The sequence below is a fragment of the Simochromis diagramma genome, unplaced genomic scaffold (genome assembly GCF_900408965.1).
Source record: "Simochromis diagramma unplaced genomic scaffold, fSimDia1.1 OVJJ01000293.1, whole genome shotgun sequence".
Classification (NCBI taxonomy): domain Eukaryota; kingdom Metazoa; phylum Chordata; class Actinopteri; order Cichliformes; family Cichlidae; genus Simochromis; species Simochromis diagramma.
Genome location: NW_024386801.1, coordinates 4,456,512 through 4,472,215, shown reverse-complemented (window position 1 = coordinate 4,472,215; position 15,704 = coordinate 4,456,512). Strand labels below are relative to the sequence as shown.

General features: G+C 41.2%; 1 protein-coding gene across 2 annotated transcripts; it reads left to right on the top strand.

Annotated features, from left to right (window-relative positions):
- Window positions 1-938: 938 nt before the first annotated feature.
- Window positions 939-15,223, top strand: LOC120729563 (GTPase HRas). Of its 2 annotated transcripts, none has more exons than XM_040025259.1 (6): window positions 939-1,233; window positions 8,013-8,166; window positions 8,947-9,125; window positions 10,473-10,632; window positions 11,325-11,449; window positions 12,424-15,223. In XM_040025259.1, the coding sequence occupies exons 2-5, from the start codon at window positions 8,056-8,058 to the stop codon at window positions 11,442-11,444; spliced, it is 570 nt and encodes a 189-aa protein (XP_039881193.1). In that variant the 5' UTR covers window positions 939-1,233; window positions 8,013-8,055; the 3' UTR covers window positions 11,445-11,449; window positions 12,424-15,223. The 2 variants fall into 2 exon arrangements, with proteins under 2 accessions (XP_039881193.1, XP_039881192.1); XM_040025258.1 differs by having other exon boundaries at window positions 940-1,233; window positions 8,010-8,166.
- The last annotated feature ends 481 nt before the right edge of the window (window positions 15,224-15,704 follow it).

Genomic DNA, 15,704 nt, shown 5'->3' with positions numbered 1-15,704 from the left:
GGTTGAACAAAAAAAAAATATTCCTCAAAAGCATTTGGGTTATGTCTACAACAAGTCCTCAGCCTTGGTCAAGCACATGGACTGGGCTACAAAATGAGTACAAAAAAATCAGTCAGTGTCCAAAGAAAATTGTTGAAACCGTCAGAAAGACTAGAGAACTAAAAGAATTAAGAAAGTCTGGATGAGGAGGGGGAAAATTACAGAAAGGATCAGAGCACAAGCATAAAACCACAATGAGTGGCCAACTGTTGCACTTGCATGGAATAAAAAAAAAAAAAATCCCAGCACCTGGAACAGAAAAATATGAAAAAAAAACATACAGTTAAAAAAAATCAACAATCCTGAATAATTAATCTGTGAAATTGAATATGAAGAGGTTAGAAACATTACTACTTGGAGTGGACCAATAACGGTATTTTGTTTCAAAATTACATCCTACTGAGTTGTAACTACTGAAACAAAAAGTGTTACAATCACGCCTGCTCTCCCCTACCACATAATTTCGACATTACCTTTATAACTATCACCGGTTCCCAACCTTGAGTCATCACATAGAAAAAGAATCATAATGTCTGGGAAGTTTTGGTGATTTAGTTTATTCGTTTTTAAACTTTGGATATTCTCAACCAAAACACTGCTAGTCATCTGTTTGGGTGGCACTTACTTTTCAGAGTGGCGAAGGGTTATGCTGGGTAGAGATGGATAATAGTAATTTTAAAAAAAAGACAGCGTTCCTGTTTGTCAAACGAATTAACTTGGCATTCATGACTTTCAGGTTTTTGCATGAATTCAGATTTACGTGCCTCTTTAAATACTCGGATTTAGCGTTTAAATGTGTAGGTCCAGTGGCCTTCACAGTGGAGTTGCCAAAAATCCGACAGCACAAGAACGCCACGGTAACATGCTTGGTAACCGGGGCGGATCTATGTTTGATAGAGCTGGGCGTGGGCAGTACTCTCCTCATCCCCTCCGCTCTCTCTGGGAAGCACATTGTTCAACGCGGGCACATTATAGGACCCAGGACCAATGAATGCCTTGGTGCAGTTTAGCTACTTAAAATTACACAGTTTCTTACAGTGAATAGGACGCAAATACCTGAAGAAACGGGGAAAGAGACTCGGAATATTTTGTGGCTTTTTTCCGATTTCAGCGGAGAAGCAAAACAATTGAAAGATTTTCTTCTTCCTCTCCGGTAGAAACGCCGCTCCTGTCGCCAATAGACCTCTGCCTGTTGTAAGTATACTGTACACATCCTTGCTTACGAAAAATGTCGGTTTTTTTCCCCTCACCGAGAAATATGTCCTCTCTTAAGTGCTTTCAGTGTTTTGGGCACCGCTGGAGATTGCGGTCCTTACAGAAAAACAGGTTAGCTAGCTATCATAACATTTTTTTAATTCACGCCCGGCGAGCTTGAACATTATCCTGCTTAGAACTCAGCCTTCTTTCTACCCTGCCTACATAGAATGATTTTCCTCCCAGCCCCTGACTGTTTTAAGCCAATTATATATTTTCTGGTAAGCGGTCTTCCTTGAGTTTGGGTGTTAAAACTTGGCTATAAAGGGATAACATGACCATCCAGGATTTCCCCCCGCTTTACCTCACTTTGAAAGAGAAACCGAAGACATTTGCAAGTGCCATTGCAATAGATGCTAATGTACCTCTGTCTTTTGTATTGTATAAGGAAAAGACTGGAGCAGGCTGTGAGGTTGCTGGTCTCGATAGTGGCGTCAGAGACAACTAGGGTGACGCCCCGTCACAGTGAATAAAAGCTATCACTGCGGAAGTGAGATTCCATTACAAGGCATTCACAAAGATGATCATTTCAAGTCTCGTATCTGATAAAAAAAAATGGCTAGTAAGGTGAAAGGGATTTACAAAGACAGCACCAAACACTCAGCGAATGGCCATAGAAGCTGCTGGACAGTAAACAATTAAATGCACTCAGCATTCAAAGTAGTATCAAACATTTGAATGAGTGCCCTCTTAGGCAATACAACAGAAAGTGTTTCACTCATGTGTTTTTCTTGGGGCTTTCTGGTACACGGTTTCTTTTTTTTAATCCGCCACATCGTCACGTTCGCTGACCACAGCATCTTCTGTGAAAGTCATAATCATGCAAGTGAATGTGCATCAGTCTATATGACTACGAGAAGGAGGCTTTGCAGCGATTCTGTGTGAGTAAATATTGGTGTTGGTGTCTGTAGCGTTTTGGCAAGTCAGCTGGAAAACAGTTGGAGGTGGTCCAGTGATTGAGGTGTGAGGTCAATGTGTCTTCGTTTTTTCTTTGAAGGTTTTTATGCAGCCAAGCAGTAAGTGTGACTCTAAAAACCAAGATTTTACGAATAACACCGTTCCCTGCTGGGTTTTAGTATTGATGTGTGTGTGTGTGTGGGGGGATGTTGAATGGACATTAGGTGTTTTTATGTGACCCAGAAGATGCTTTCTTTGCTTTCACATTGTTTCATGAACTAAAACAACTCATTGAGATTTACCCAGAGCCCACATTTAGAGTTTTGGGGGTGTTAGGTGTCTAATGATAACCCTTGCAGCTCCTCCAACCGGCAGGCTTTTGTGTGGAGGTCAGCTGCTCTTTTTATCTCTGCTGCTGCCTCCACTGTGTCACCCTGTCCTACAAACTAAAAGGATGACCCAGTAGGGAAAAGGTCACTAGAGGCTAGTGGCTTTCAGAACAGCTAAAAGGCCTCTTTAGATAGTGAAACATTTAGAAATTTGGAAAGAAATGGTTTATTAAAAGAACCAAATTCAGCTTTGTGTTAAATTCTAGAGAAAAGAGTAAATCCTGTTTTTTAACTATGTTGTAGTCAGTTTGACCCTCCTACCAACTTCATAAAATCTGAACCAATGTCTTCACGTAATTGTGTTTCACTGGCCTGAGAGCAGAATAGCGCTTCATTCCTAAGCTGGTGGAAAACACTTAGTGTTTTGGATGCTGTTTAGAAGAATGATGTCACTGGAAAGCAGAGGGAGGGTGGGGTGGTTATCGAGACTTTAGGATGGGTCTTGGAGTCTCCGTATTTGACCGTGACACCTCCCTTGAGAGGGTCTCCTTACCATCATAGCTCCATTAAAAATCTATTATCTCTACAGTGGGCTTGTGGCTCTGCCAGTATGGAGCCTTTAACCAATTAAGCACTTAAATGGAGACCAGAGTGCATGTTGAGGAAGACGGTCATCCATGTACCTAGCTCCTTGTGTCACGTGTGTTGAGAAGATGAAAAAGATGCAATGAAGTTTGGCTTGGAGGATTTTCATTATGTTTAATATTTTTCACTTTCTTGCTAGACTCTTCTCTTCTGTGTTTGTTATGCCCTTGGTATATATAGAGAGCAGTCTTCTCCCTTGCCAATGAACTCTCCTGCTACCATCTGAATTGCTGCTCTTTGCTTGCACCCTCCGTAAGCTGTCACGTAAGATTATCCTTTTGGTCCAGGCGAGGCTCTAGGGTTTCAAAATGGACTGTTAATTTCAGACCGGCGGTGGTGCACTATAAATAACCCTAAACTCAAACATGCTAAATAGTGGCCCTTGATCATATTAGAGAGCTGCTCTACAAAGGTTTTGGGAACTTTGGAATGAGATAGGTGCGGCCTGTGTGACAGCTGTGGCAGATTCATTACTGTTTTTTTGTTGAATGACTAACAAAAGTCACCCTGCTGTAGGATAATTACTTTGGTCACATGTACACCGTGTGTAAAAAGGACACAGACAATTGCCACATCATGAATGCAAGTTTTTACATGTGTGCAAATAAGGGCAGCAGAGTTTAACCATATGCTGAGAGCAACTCCACTCGGGATTGCAGAGGAGAAGATGGGGATATATTGTGTTTGATACAGCTATACCCAACATACCCATCTGTGTGTAGAGGAGAGAAATGTAGAGGAGAGAAAAGCTCAGACAAAACGCTCTTTTGCTTAGTCCCTGAGTGTGGATGAAATTGATGCAAGTACTAATGATTTTGACCTCCAGAGGCTGTGTCCTCGTCTTTCCTCTCTAACTACACAAAGACCCGCTCAGTATGAGCCCCTCCTGACAACAAGTGGCTGTAGAAACGCAGCACTGTCTGTGTCAGTGACTGATTTTGCTATTCATCTCCATATGTATATGTGGATTATTAATCAGCAGCTGACATGGCCTAGTTTGAGAGAAGACGGCTGTCTGCTTTTCCTCCTCTGAACTCCCAGTAGCGATGCATGGATGTGTTGAATTTGCATTTTTTAGGCTGTAAATATCACTGGCTTGGCAGGTGTACACTAGAGATCTGGTTATGTAGAAAAAATGCTGTAACCACGTGTGTTAAATGTTGAAGAACTGTGTATGATGCTGTATTCGATTATGTAGCTATCTTTTTTTTGTTTTTGTTTGGCCTACATTCTTCATACTAATCAGTTCAGCGCACGAGTTATCACTGCCATATTGATGAATATCGGGTAAAAAGGAGGCATTTCATGCATATTTCTGTGTGAATCTCTCATAGGCTTTGGCAACATTTCATCTTTTGGAAAAAATCTCAACCCAGAATGATTTAGCTTCTTTAGTTTTAGTGCTGTGACCCCATCTAGCTCTTTCAGGCTTGAGTTTCCCTACTGGCTAACTGTCCAGGCCGCTACTGCCACAAATAGAATCCAATTCTGTGAAAAACAGTGCTTTTATTGTTAATTGTGAGGCAGCGAGTGAAGATAAGATGCACAAGTGCTCACCAGTGAGGCTTGTGGCATCTGATCAATCTCTGATTAACAATAATGTTTAGATATGACAAAACAGAGCGAATACGTGGAACAGCTGACCAACAGTATGGTTGAGTATTCAGTTTTAGTCATCAAGTGTTTCATCCTGTATGATGGCATATTGGTCATCCTGTCTTTTAGTGAACTGGAATTAAGTCATATCAAATCTTTGATCTAAATGACTTGTCTATAGTTGAACATTTTATCTTGTGTCCACACTAAACGTGAAATAACTGCCGATGAGTCTATTATTGTTGATCCTTGCCCTGTCTGGAGTTTCAGCAGCCAAAGGTGTTCCAGCGTCTGCCTGCCCCACACAAGTCTCTGTTCGCCACACAGCTGCTGTTTATTTAGTTAGAGGGGGCTCTAAGGAGCTAGACTGGCTCTGCTACTCCACCAGAGTCTGCAGTCCAGCCAGGGCAGGCTGCACTGTGTACCAGGCTGATTTATTTACACTGAGGGAAAAGGAAGCTAAATGTTTAACCACAAGTTTGAGGGGTCAGTATAATTCCCTTCCTGTTGTGTTTCAGAGTTATAGCAGCGAGGGTGTTTTGACAAGGAGGTCGTTGTTGGTAATGGTGATGGTGCTCAGAGCTACCTGTTCCATTAAGGTGAAGCAGTGGCTTACGGGATGCAGGAGTGTGTGCGTTTGTGTGCTTGCGTATCATGGTGATTGAATGAGAGCAGTTAAATGACTGTGTCCTCAACTTAGCAAGTCTGGTTGTCTCTCAATCATTAACATTATTGCAGTCTTGGTTAATCTTAGTTTGTCCTAACGGCACAGGCACATACAGCCTCAGACACAAATAACCCAAACAGGACTTTTTTTTTTCTTTCTGAGAATGCAGATTCTATTAATACAACACCACACCCAGAGACAAATATAGAACGTCTGTTATTTTTTTCCTCTCCACAGCTAAATTGACCTTATATGTTTCATTTTCTTTTGAAATTCTGTGTCTTGTCCGGTTATTGAACTGACCACGGGCTGTGTTTATGACAGTCCACCTGTTACTTCTCTCTTTATACTGTTAGAGTTCAAGATTCACCCCAGCTATTGCTTGTACTTTCATTCCTTTGGGAGTCAAAGCACAAGAGAGAGGGCGTGAGTGTTTACTGCTCAGGTCAACTGAAGCCCTGATGTTTACACTCTTAAGCGCGCAAGTAGTTTGTGTAGCAGCTATAACAAAGAGTGCATTTTATATGAGGGATGACACACGGCTCCCTGCGGAAGGTAAAAGAGCATATGTGAACTGTGCTGCTCATGAAATCCTGACAGATTGATTATACACTGCAGCAGGTGGTGCAGGTTAATGATTTTCCTCTTCAGGACCATTCAGCAAAGTGAGACACTATTAATGAGCATGTGGAGATGTTTAACCCACATGTGCCCGTCTTTTATGCTAAATGAGACATAGTTGAAACTTTTGAGGAAGAGAGATTTAGGGTTACACTGGGTGTTAAGTAAAGTTAGTGTTAATAGTGAACTGTTTTGTTTAGGAGGACTTATAATATACGAGTTTTCACCTTGAATATTTATCAGAGTCATTTTGCATTAGTCACGGTTCAAAATGAGTCTTATTTGTCTCATGCTGGGGGGCTCACTGTCTGAAACAAGCTGTTTTAGCTGCTCTCCCTTTAAGGTCACCCTCCCTTTTTTTTTTTTTGAACCAGCCCATATTATATATAGACTGTATATACACTTTAAATTCATTGTATAGTACAATTATGACAACCGAGGCTTTGCTGTTTGAAAGACAGATATTTGACGTAGAGGTGGCGTCTAGAGGTTGTTGGTCTAAATTGTCAAACAGAAAGTGAAACTATGCTTCTGTTAAGACACATGGCTTTCTATCATTTATAACTGTTCTCAGTTACTTTCCTCTTAGGTCTTTAACCAGATATGACATCATTATTATTCCACTCATTATTAGTACAATGTCAAACTGTAACCATAGTAGAGTCCTGTAGTTACAATGGGCCTCCAGCACACTTGTTGTTAGTCATAGATTTGTAGCCGATTTAATGTTATAAAACCAGCACAACAAGTTCATATCAGTCAGTAATAAATCTAACTCATCATGTCTTCTACTCAGAAGCTATTTGGTCATTTTTAGCTTGCATATTTGGTGAGTTTGTGGTCAGCTGTCCATACAATGAGTCTCACTTTGCCACAGAACATAACAGAAAAACCATATGACTACTTTCTCTTTAACACTGGAATTTTACTGGCCAGCAACGCTGTGGTGGGGGAAGCTGACCTGTGGGTACGTGTCTTTGCACTGGTTTGTGTCTGTACATGAATATTTGCAGCTTCACCTAGTTTGGTGGTGAAATGAGCAAAATTGTAATATACATAAGTTTTCCCACATTTTTAAGCATGCAAAAATCTATTACACTGGAAAAATATCTCATTAATATTTGAATAACTTGGTTTTTCTCCCAGTTTTAATCATTTCTCCTAAATTTATGTAGGTTTGAATGTGCCCGTTTCAGGTAACAGAAAATTGATATCGCACATGTTTCCTCGCGAGACTTGCGTATTTCTTTAATAACATGGGTTGATTTATGGTTAACTTGACCACGTTACATCGACTGGACGTATTAAGTGGGTTTGGTGGAGCGTAGGGGGCAACTGCAGGCACACCTGGGGGTCATAAAATCGTAACCCTCCTGGATGGATCGCTGTAGAGTGAATCAACAAGAAATCCTTCATAACAACAGTCTCGTAGATAGTGATTTACCTCATCGTTAAAATGAAACGGTGGAAGAGTTTTAAATATATTTTTAGAATTATTTTATTAAAAATGTTCTAGTATTGACTCAATTTGATCTTTATTAATATGTATTTATTTATTTTTGGATCACTGTCCCTGTATGGTCTAGGGTAGACCTCAGTAATCTAAACCCTGAGTGATATGGATCTATCTGCCAGTGTGATGCCCCTCCTTTTTCTCTCTTACTCCCTCTCATGCACACTTTTTGCTGCTAACACTGAGCGGGAGAGGACTGGAACATTGAGTACCTTCAGCACATTTTTCACATTCCCCTTTGAGGGTCTCAACTACAGCCCCCACTGCATGCACACACTTCAGCATACACAACCACTCGTGTTTCTCACCAGTGGGCATTAATGGTATTGTCATATGTTTTGTCTGTACCACCAATTGAGGACACGTCAATCTTGACACGTGCTTGTCAAAACTGTGTGTCATGTTTATTTTGGTCATTATACTAACCTGCACCTTTCCCTCTCTCCAGCAGCGGTGGTTGTGTGTGAGTGTGTGGTTGAGCTGCAGCTGCAAACATGACGGAGTATAAGCTGGTGGTGGTGGGAGCTGGAGGCGTGGGCAAGAGTGCACTTACCATACAGCTGATCCAGAACCACTTTGTGGATGAATATGACCCCACAATAGAGGTATGACGTGCTTCTACGTGTTCTGTACATTATTCCTGCAGCAGTTATCTTTAGATGAAGTATTTCCCCTTGAACTGTTGTGTGCTTCTGCGACATTCTTTAAAATGGTTCATGTGCAGTCTTTGCGTAATTAGATGTTTTATATAAATGTCCAACCCCACAGTCTAAACCAAGTTACTTTAATTAATTAACTTCTGTGGCAATCCTCCAAATGACAAGGCTTGAAAGAAATCCATAATTTCAGAAAAGAGAAAAGCATTTTCTCCACCTTTTACTCAATATTTTCCTGAGGAAAAAGACACTGGAATATATTGCAGAGCAAAGAGGAAGGCCAGTGAGAATGTCTTCTCCTGTCTTTTCTCCCCTTTTTCTCCCTCTCTATCCCTCTCTTTCTCACCACGCCTGCCTCTGGCCAGACAATGTCCTTTTTGTGTATTTGCATTCCTGGCCCCTATGCTCTAACAAACAAAGGGACAGCACTCCCATGTTTTTGTGACTGCATGTTGGAAGGCTAAACATTGGCTCTGATACCCTGCTCCTCTGATCTCTTGATTTTCATTTGACCTGAAAGTGAGGAGGGAATTTAACAAAGTAACCTAAGTTGATTACAGTCAAGCAACATTCAGTCACTGACATAGTGTCCCTATAGTATACTTCTTTGCCCTGAGTGACCCAGGGTAACAATCTGCAATGGACCACCGGTTACATTAAGGTGAACTATCAGTTTTGTGTGATGTCTTTAGCACTTCTCTAAAAGTGCAAGTTTGTCTTTTTCTGCAGGACTCATACAGGAAGCAGGTTGTGATCGACGGGGAGACCTGCCTGTTGGACATCCTGGACACTGCAGGTCAAGAGGAGTACAGCGCCATGAGGGATCAGTACATGAGGACGGGGGAGGGTTTCCTGTGTGTCTTCGCCATCAACAATACCAAGTCTTTTGAGGACATTCACCAGTATAGGTGTGTCTAAGAGTAATGCAAAGAAAGAGAACTGGAAAATGTGCACCTCTGTATTTCTTGGCCAGACCGTAGGCCTGTTGGGGTGGAGCTCCGGTGCTAAATCATGTCTGTTAGCTTCTCTGGATGTGCATATGCAGTGTGTGTTAGAGGGACTCCCGTGGGGTCTGCAGGAAAAGGGCTTTATATACGTGTGTGCCAGCTCTCTGCAGTAGTTGATGATGTCATGCTGTAGCGTTTAACACGGCTAAAGAAAGCTTAGCTCCCAACTGGAGGCTTACAGCACGATGCCAATGAAATCGATCCTGACTCAATTAGAGAAGCAGGGAGAGGTAGCGCTCCCAAGGACAGGGAAGGAGAAAGGGAGGGTGGGGGTGAGAGTTTCAGCTGGAAGTGACAGTGTTTTCTCTCTTTGCCACATTTTGTCTTTCTCATCACATTAGGCATCCACTTGCTGGTCTTGCATGAGGCTACACTTTAAGTCACAGGTTTCCAGAGTGTGTAAATGTAGATTTGTTTGGCCTGTCGCCATTGCAACTCAGCTGTTTTGGACCCTGCTTTAACATAACTGCTCTTAAACCATACAGGTATGCAGTGCACTTTGGCTCAGTGCCCAGTTAAATGTTTTGAGTTATCTAGACATCTGCTGCCTGTATTTACAGGCAACAATTGTTTGTGACAAGAAATAAAACCCACAAAAACTTTCCCCCCCACTATCAGTGCTGACTAGCGCTACATGGCAGAGCAGTGTTCATCCATGTACCAAAACACCAAATAAAGACCAGTCCACAACTCTTTAAAGCTAAACTTTAAGCACTCGCCTTAATACCAGGTATACAGGTATCTGTGGTTTGATAGGGTAACTTGTTTGCTTTGACATCAAAACTCAGAGCAAGTGTTGTCATAATTACCATTGGCAGTATTGACTGCAGATGGGTTTGGCTGACTGTACTGCAGGCTATACTGGGGCTGATTGAGAAGAAAGGCTGGGCTGATGGAGTGATCTGACCCTCTCCTCTCACTCAGTCCCCCCTGGCTGCATGGCATTTGGCACTTGCTGCTGTAGTGATGAGGTAATGCTGTTTGCCGCCTGCCTGTTGTCCACCCACCCTCCCTCCTTCAGCAGTGCAGCACAGCCCAGCACCGGTAGGCACTAGCTCTTCCTCTGGGTCCTAAAGTTCCCCGGGTGGTTGGTTCTCCAGGGGTGGAGCTGTTGATGATGCTGGGAGGATCTCATCCAACAGACATGCAACTGTGGCTAAATAAAGTGCTTGGATGTATCAAGGAACAAAAATAATAATAAGGAAATGAAATAAACTAAATTTTCAATTTTCTTGTTTTGCAACGCAGAGAACAGATTAAACGTGTTAAGGATTCCGATGATGTTCCCATGGTCCTTGTGGGAAACAAATGTGACCTCCCTGCGCGCACGGTGGACACGAGGCAAGCCCATGAGCTCGCTCGCTCCTATGGCATCCCCTACATTGAGACCTCTGCCAAAACACGGCAGGTAAGCAGTTTACATAAAGTAAGGAGCAACATAAAGTTTTTCCGCAGAGGAATACTTTTCTCGTGTCCTGCCTCTTTTATTGGTGTTTGAATCTTTAAAATTCCTCATATGCTAATTTTGCTGCATCATCATTATGTTATCTGCAGGTTATGTCAGTGTTCTTATTTAGGCTGTTTAATTTCACATTTTGCAAAAATATTCATGCGCATCTTACAGCAGACCATGCGCTATGATGTGATTTGTGTTGCTGGGAACATTTTATTATGCTGCAGGCAGTGACTCATAGCCAGGTTACCTTGGCTTGAGAACAGAGCTACAGTATTTGAAAGGGCTCATAAGGACCAGTTGCCTCACAGCTCCCACTGTCTGTGACTCACTGTGACACATTATGTAGGTACATACATACTCGCATTCATCGCTACACCTGCAGAATATCTGTCACTCAAAAGGAAATGCAAGAAGTAAAGAAATGCAGTCTTTTTAGTCATCATGATTTCTTGACAATGTATTTAATAATTCTCAGTGCACGCAATGATTAAGGTTGTCATGGTAATGTTGCCAATTAGGTGAGCACACCTAAAAGCTTTGCTGTCAGTCAGAAGACGTGCATTTAATATGGGAGCCTTGAATGGGAGCGTTTTAAGTGCCTGGATTTTTCTGTAACATTTTTGTGTGTTTGCGTGTGTTTACAGGGAGTAGAGGACGCCTTCTACACACTGGTTAGAGAGATCAGGCAGCATAAGTTGAGGAAGTTGAACCCACCCGATGAGAGTGGTCAAGACTGTATGAGCTGTCGCTGTGTGGTGTCGTGATGCAGGTGAGAAATTATATACACAGTAATGGTCACCAAATCAGTTTGCAAAGCTAAGTTGTGAATGCATGGAATGATGGAATTCACTGGCTTTGGGGAGGGTTTACCTTTAAAGGGACATATCATTACAAGTTAATACAAAGTTGTTCACCTTTATCCTGTTAGGGTGGGAGCTGGCCTCTTCCAGGCTGACAAAGCCCCCAACCATAGAGTACAAGCAGCCACTGATTGATGAGTATGAAAATGATGTTATATGCTATTGTAACTGAACATGTAAGGGAGATTTTGGACTGATATGTTAGGTAGCACCAGAGTCGCACATAAATTTTGGGAATATTTTCTCAGAGCTCCAGAGCCTGAGCGATCAAAGCACATGGTAGCCCAAAGCTCTATTGCAAGGGGTATCAAAAATACAGCCCAGGGGCCAGAACTCACCCACCAAAGACTCCAATCTGGCCCACAGGACAGCTTTGGAAAGGCCATATATTTTGAAGTTTTACCATTTTTCCTTCCGATAAAAAACTTCATATTACACTAAAGTAATTAACAAATAGGTGAGCATTTAAATAAGAAAATGTCTATGATTTTTCACCATCTACAATATAAAATTCCATTGTAGATAGTCCTTTTACAATAAAAAAGGCAATGAGCTACTTTTTCTGTAATTTAATACATTTATTACTTATAATTTAGTCCCAAAGAGTCGTGCTGACAGATTTCTTCCATTTACTATAGAATTATTTCTTTATCATGCAGAGAAAACTGAGACATAGTACTTGCAATGGCAGAAAGGGGTGCTTCACTGGGTCAAACATGGAAAATGAGCTTGATATCTCTGTTCTGTTGGTTTCACCATTCATTTGTTGACCACCTGTAACTCTGTGTAGATGATGCTCATTGTAAAAAAAAAAAAAAAGCACTTTTGAAACAATCTGAGTTTTAAAACTTTAATTATATCTTGTGTCACTTTCTTTGCCCAGCTCACTGCTACATGGTGAGAAACGCTACGGCACAAAGTGGCAGCATGGACTTAAGGACTGGAAGATGAAACAACCCAACGATGAAAACAAAAACTTTTCCAACAAAAGGATGATTGAAACAAAAGCCCTGACAGAAACCATCAGGGCTGACTGAACTATAGACTTGTATGGAAAGGGGAATATTGGACTGTTGCCTAAGTGGCTAGCGGAACTCGACTGGTCCAGCCCCATCTTTTTTGTTGGTCCACATCGACCTGTGAGCAACACCACTAATGACTCTTTGTCAGCTGCAATGTGGCGTCGCTGGGTAGCTCCACAACTTTCCTGCTAACTTATTGTTTTCAGTCTCAACACTGGTAATTGGGGGGGCGGGTATCTCACCTCCGCCCTCCTTAAAAGCCTGATTCCACTCCCCATCCCCCACCTAGCTGCTGGAAGGAATGAGTGACTTCAGTGGAAAGAACTGGAATTGACTTTTAGTTAACCCAACACCTCTCATGCTAACCCATCCCATTCCCTGCTTCACCCTACCTGCCTTTGGTTTCTTTTGAATGGCAATGAAATCCCTGCGCTCTAACTGGATACAGGGGGTGGATGCTGACATGGGAAAGACTGTATTTTTTGTTGTTTATCAATTAGCCTACCTGTAAAATAACAAAAAAAATCTTTGATTTTTGTATTTGATATGAAACATTTATTTTTGATTGGCAGTTTTGAAAGTGCTTATTTCAGCTGGCACCTGGTTTGACATTTTTTGACCTGCCTGAGGTAGTTGAAGATCCTTTTGGACTAGATCTCTTGAATGGAGAATTTCTAGATAGATGGCTTACCGCTGCCTTCTCTCTTTACAGATGTTTCATTGCGAGTCGTCTTGTGGAATAATAATAGTAATGGTTAGTGTACGTAGATTCTGGTGCAATAGAATAATTTACTTTCCAAATTACAAAGTATTGGGAATATACCCTCTGTCATGACTACTTATTTTTCTGCTTTACTTTTTGTTTAAGAAGGAGAGGTACCGTGCGTGAAAATGTAGTTGTTGTTGTCTTTGCAGTTGCAAAAGCACGATAGGTTGCCTGTAGAATGGGATAAATACCTTAAAGTTGGCAGCGAGTCGATTTAAAAAAAACAAAAAAAACAAAACAGCAATGCAAAAAGTCTCTGCATTTCATTTTAGTAGCTGTATGGTGTACAACAGCTATTTTTAGATTGCAAGAATCACTCCTTGTGGACGATAAGGCTCAGGAATTGGTGTCCCGGAGGATATCTATCAGTCCAGGAAACCAGGGTTAATAGATGTCATAAGTTAGTTTTTGCAAAGTGTAATGCACAAGTCCTGCCTCAGAGTAAAACTTCAGTTTTTCCACACACCAGACTATCCTCACACTGCTCTGCTTTATCTGCCACTTTCAGCTTTTCAAAGGAACAATATCAAGTCAGGTGCTAGTCATGTCAGAACCATATTTACTGTATATGTGGGACTATTGTGTGTAACAGGTGTAAGGAGCGGGATATGGGAGTGCATTGTTTTGTGTTTCTTATTACAGACAGGCTTGTGCGCTCCGTAACCGGATTAATTTGCTGCCTGAATAAAAAGACTGATGTGTGTTTACTTTGCCTTATCTGTTAGCTAGGTCGTACCTCATGTGTGCAGCGAGATGGTCATCTGTTCAGTTTGCTGAATTGTTTGTTTGTTTGTTTTAACTATGTGTGCAAAAAAAAAAAAAAAAAAAGACACGAGTGTGTTGACTTTCGACATGCGCTGTACAGAATTTGAAAGACAGGTCCCTAAAAACACTACACAGACGGGCTTTTCTGTAGTAATGAACTTTAGAGAGAACCCAGCATAAGCCAATTTGTCATAATCAAATATTCATGACATTTCAGTTCTATCACATTGGAACATGTGATAGTGATTTGACTAAATTGTTGCATTTAGCACAGATTATATCTAGATTATAGTAGTTCACTGAATTGGGCATGTGTCAAAATGTACCGAGTCCTAAACACTACAAGCCTGTTGCTTCAAATCCAAAGCTCTGATGTAACAGATGACAAACTTTATCTGGCCATTGTCCTTGATATTGTTGATAATTGATATTATACATGCAAATGAACTCTCTTTCACTCCCACCATTGCTTACAGAAATATGACCAGTCTAATTACTGTCTGGATGATGGTGGTCAGGTTTTGTGTTCTTTTCTCTGCTTGGAGGAAGGATATGAACTGTGAATGTGTTTGACTCTCTTGATACTGTTTGAAAGAAGCCTCGATTTTACAATTTATATTGCTTACATTATTTGAGGGATAATCGTAGGGGCCCTACTTTTGGCTGTGTTGTACCCAGCTTTTATTTTTCATCCACTGTACTCAGACATTTCAATGGAAAAGGAGCGTGGAGTTTGTAGTATGTAATTACAGTCCTTGTGGTATCCTTGTTAATCTTTAAACAGTACATCCGTGATATAATAATACCATAGAATTTCACAAATCTATGCATTCAGATTACCATTGCATTAGAAAAAGCATCATGTTGTCGCAATACTCAGCCAGTGAACCACCAGTATACATGTCTGAAAACCTGGCGAGCATGACAAAGACTTTCAGGACCATTGGGGGTTTTGCACAAGGATTCGGTGGGCTCAAGGGCTTGTTTGTCCCCTTGCAGACTGTGGAATGGGCGCGTGGATGGATTTTGTGAAAAAATGTCAACTGTTTAGCTATTTAAGATGTATTTACTCTTTGAAAATGTGGCAAATGTATTGCAGGACAGGAATAAAGATGTCAAGATCAAACTGCTTTGGTCCACTCGCCACCAAACTTTTGTTCTTAAGTTTGTGATTTGCTTCCCCCTGCAGGCTACTGCCGTGAAGTTGAAGGACTGGGACAGCTTTGGTTTAAAAAAAGACAAAAGTAACTATTGCTTTTGTCTTATAATAAAAGCTGATGACATATATAGATATTCTTGATAAATGTTTTATATTTAACTGCTTATAAAGAAGAGTCCCAGTGTACAACAGCATGAGGCCTATATAATGTGAGAAAATACAGCTCTGATAAGGGGTTCAAAGGGCAATCATAAACCCTGTGTTTACACATGACTCTACCATATAACACTGCAGTGACAACAAATTTAATATTGCACAACTGAACATTAACGTGTAGTTTTTAAAACCCTTCAGGATGGTTAGATGTTAGAAGAAATTAAAATATTACATTTAAGTTATAGTGATAACAAGCGATAGGGCCCTACATTCATTAATGAAAACTGGGCGGTGAC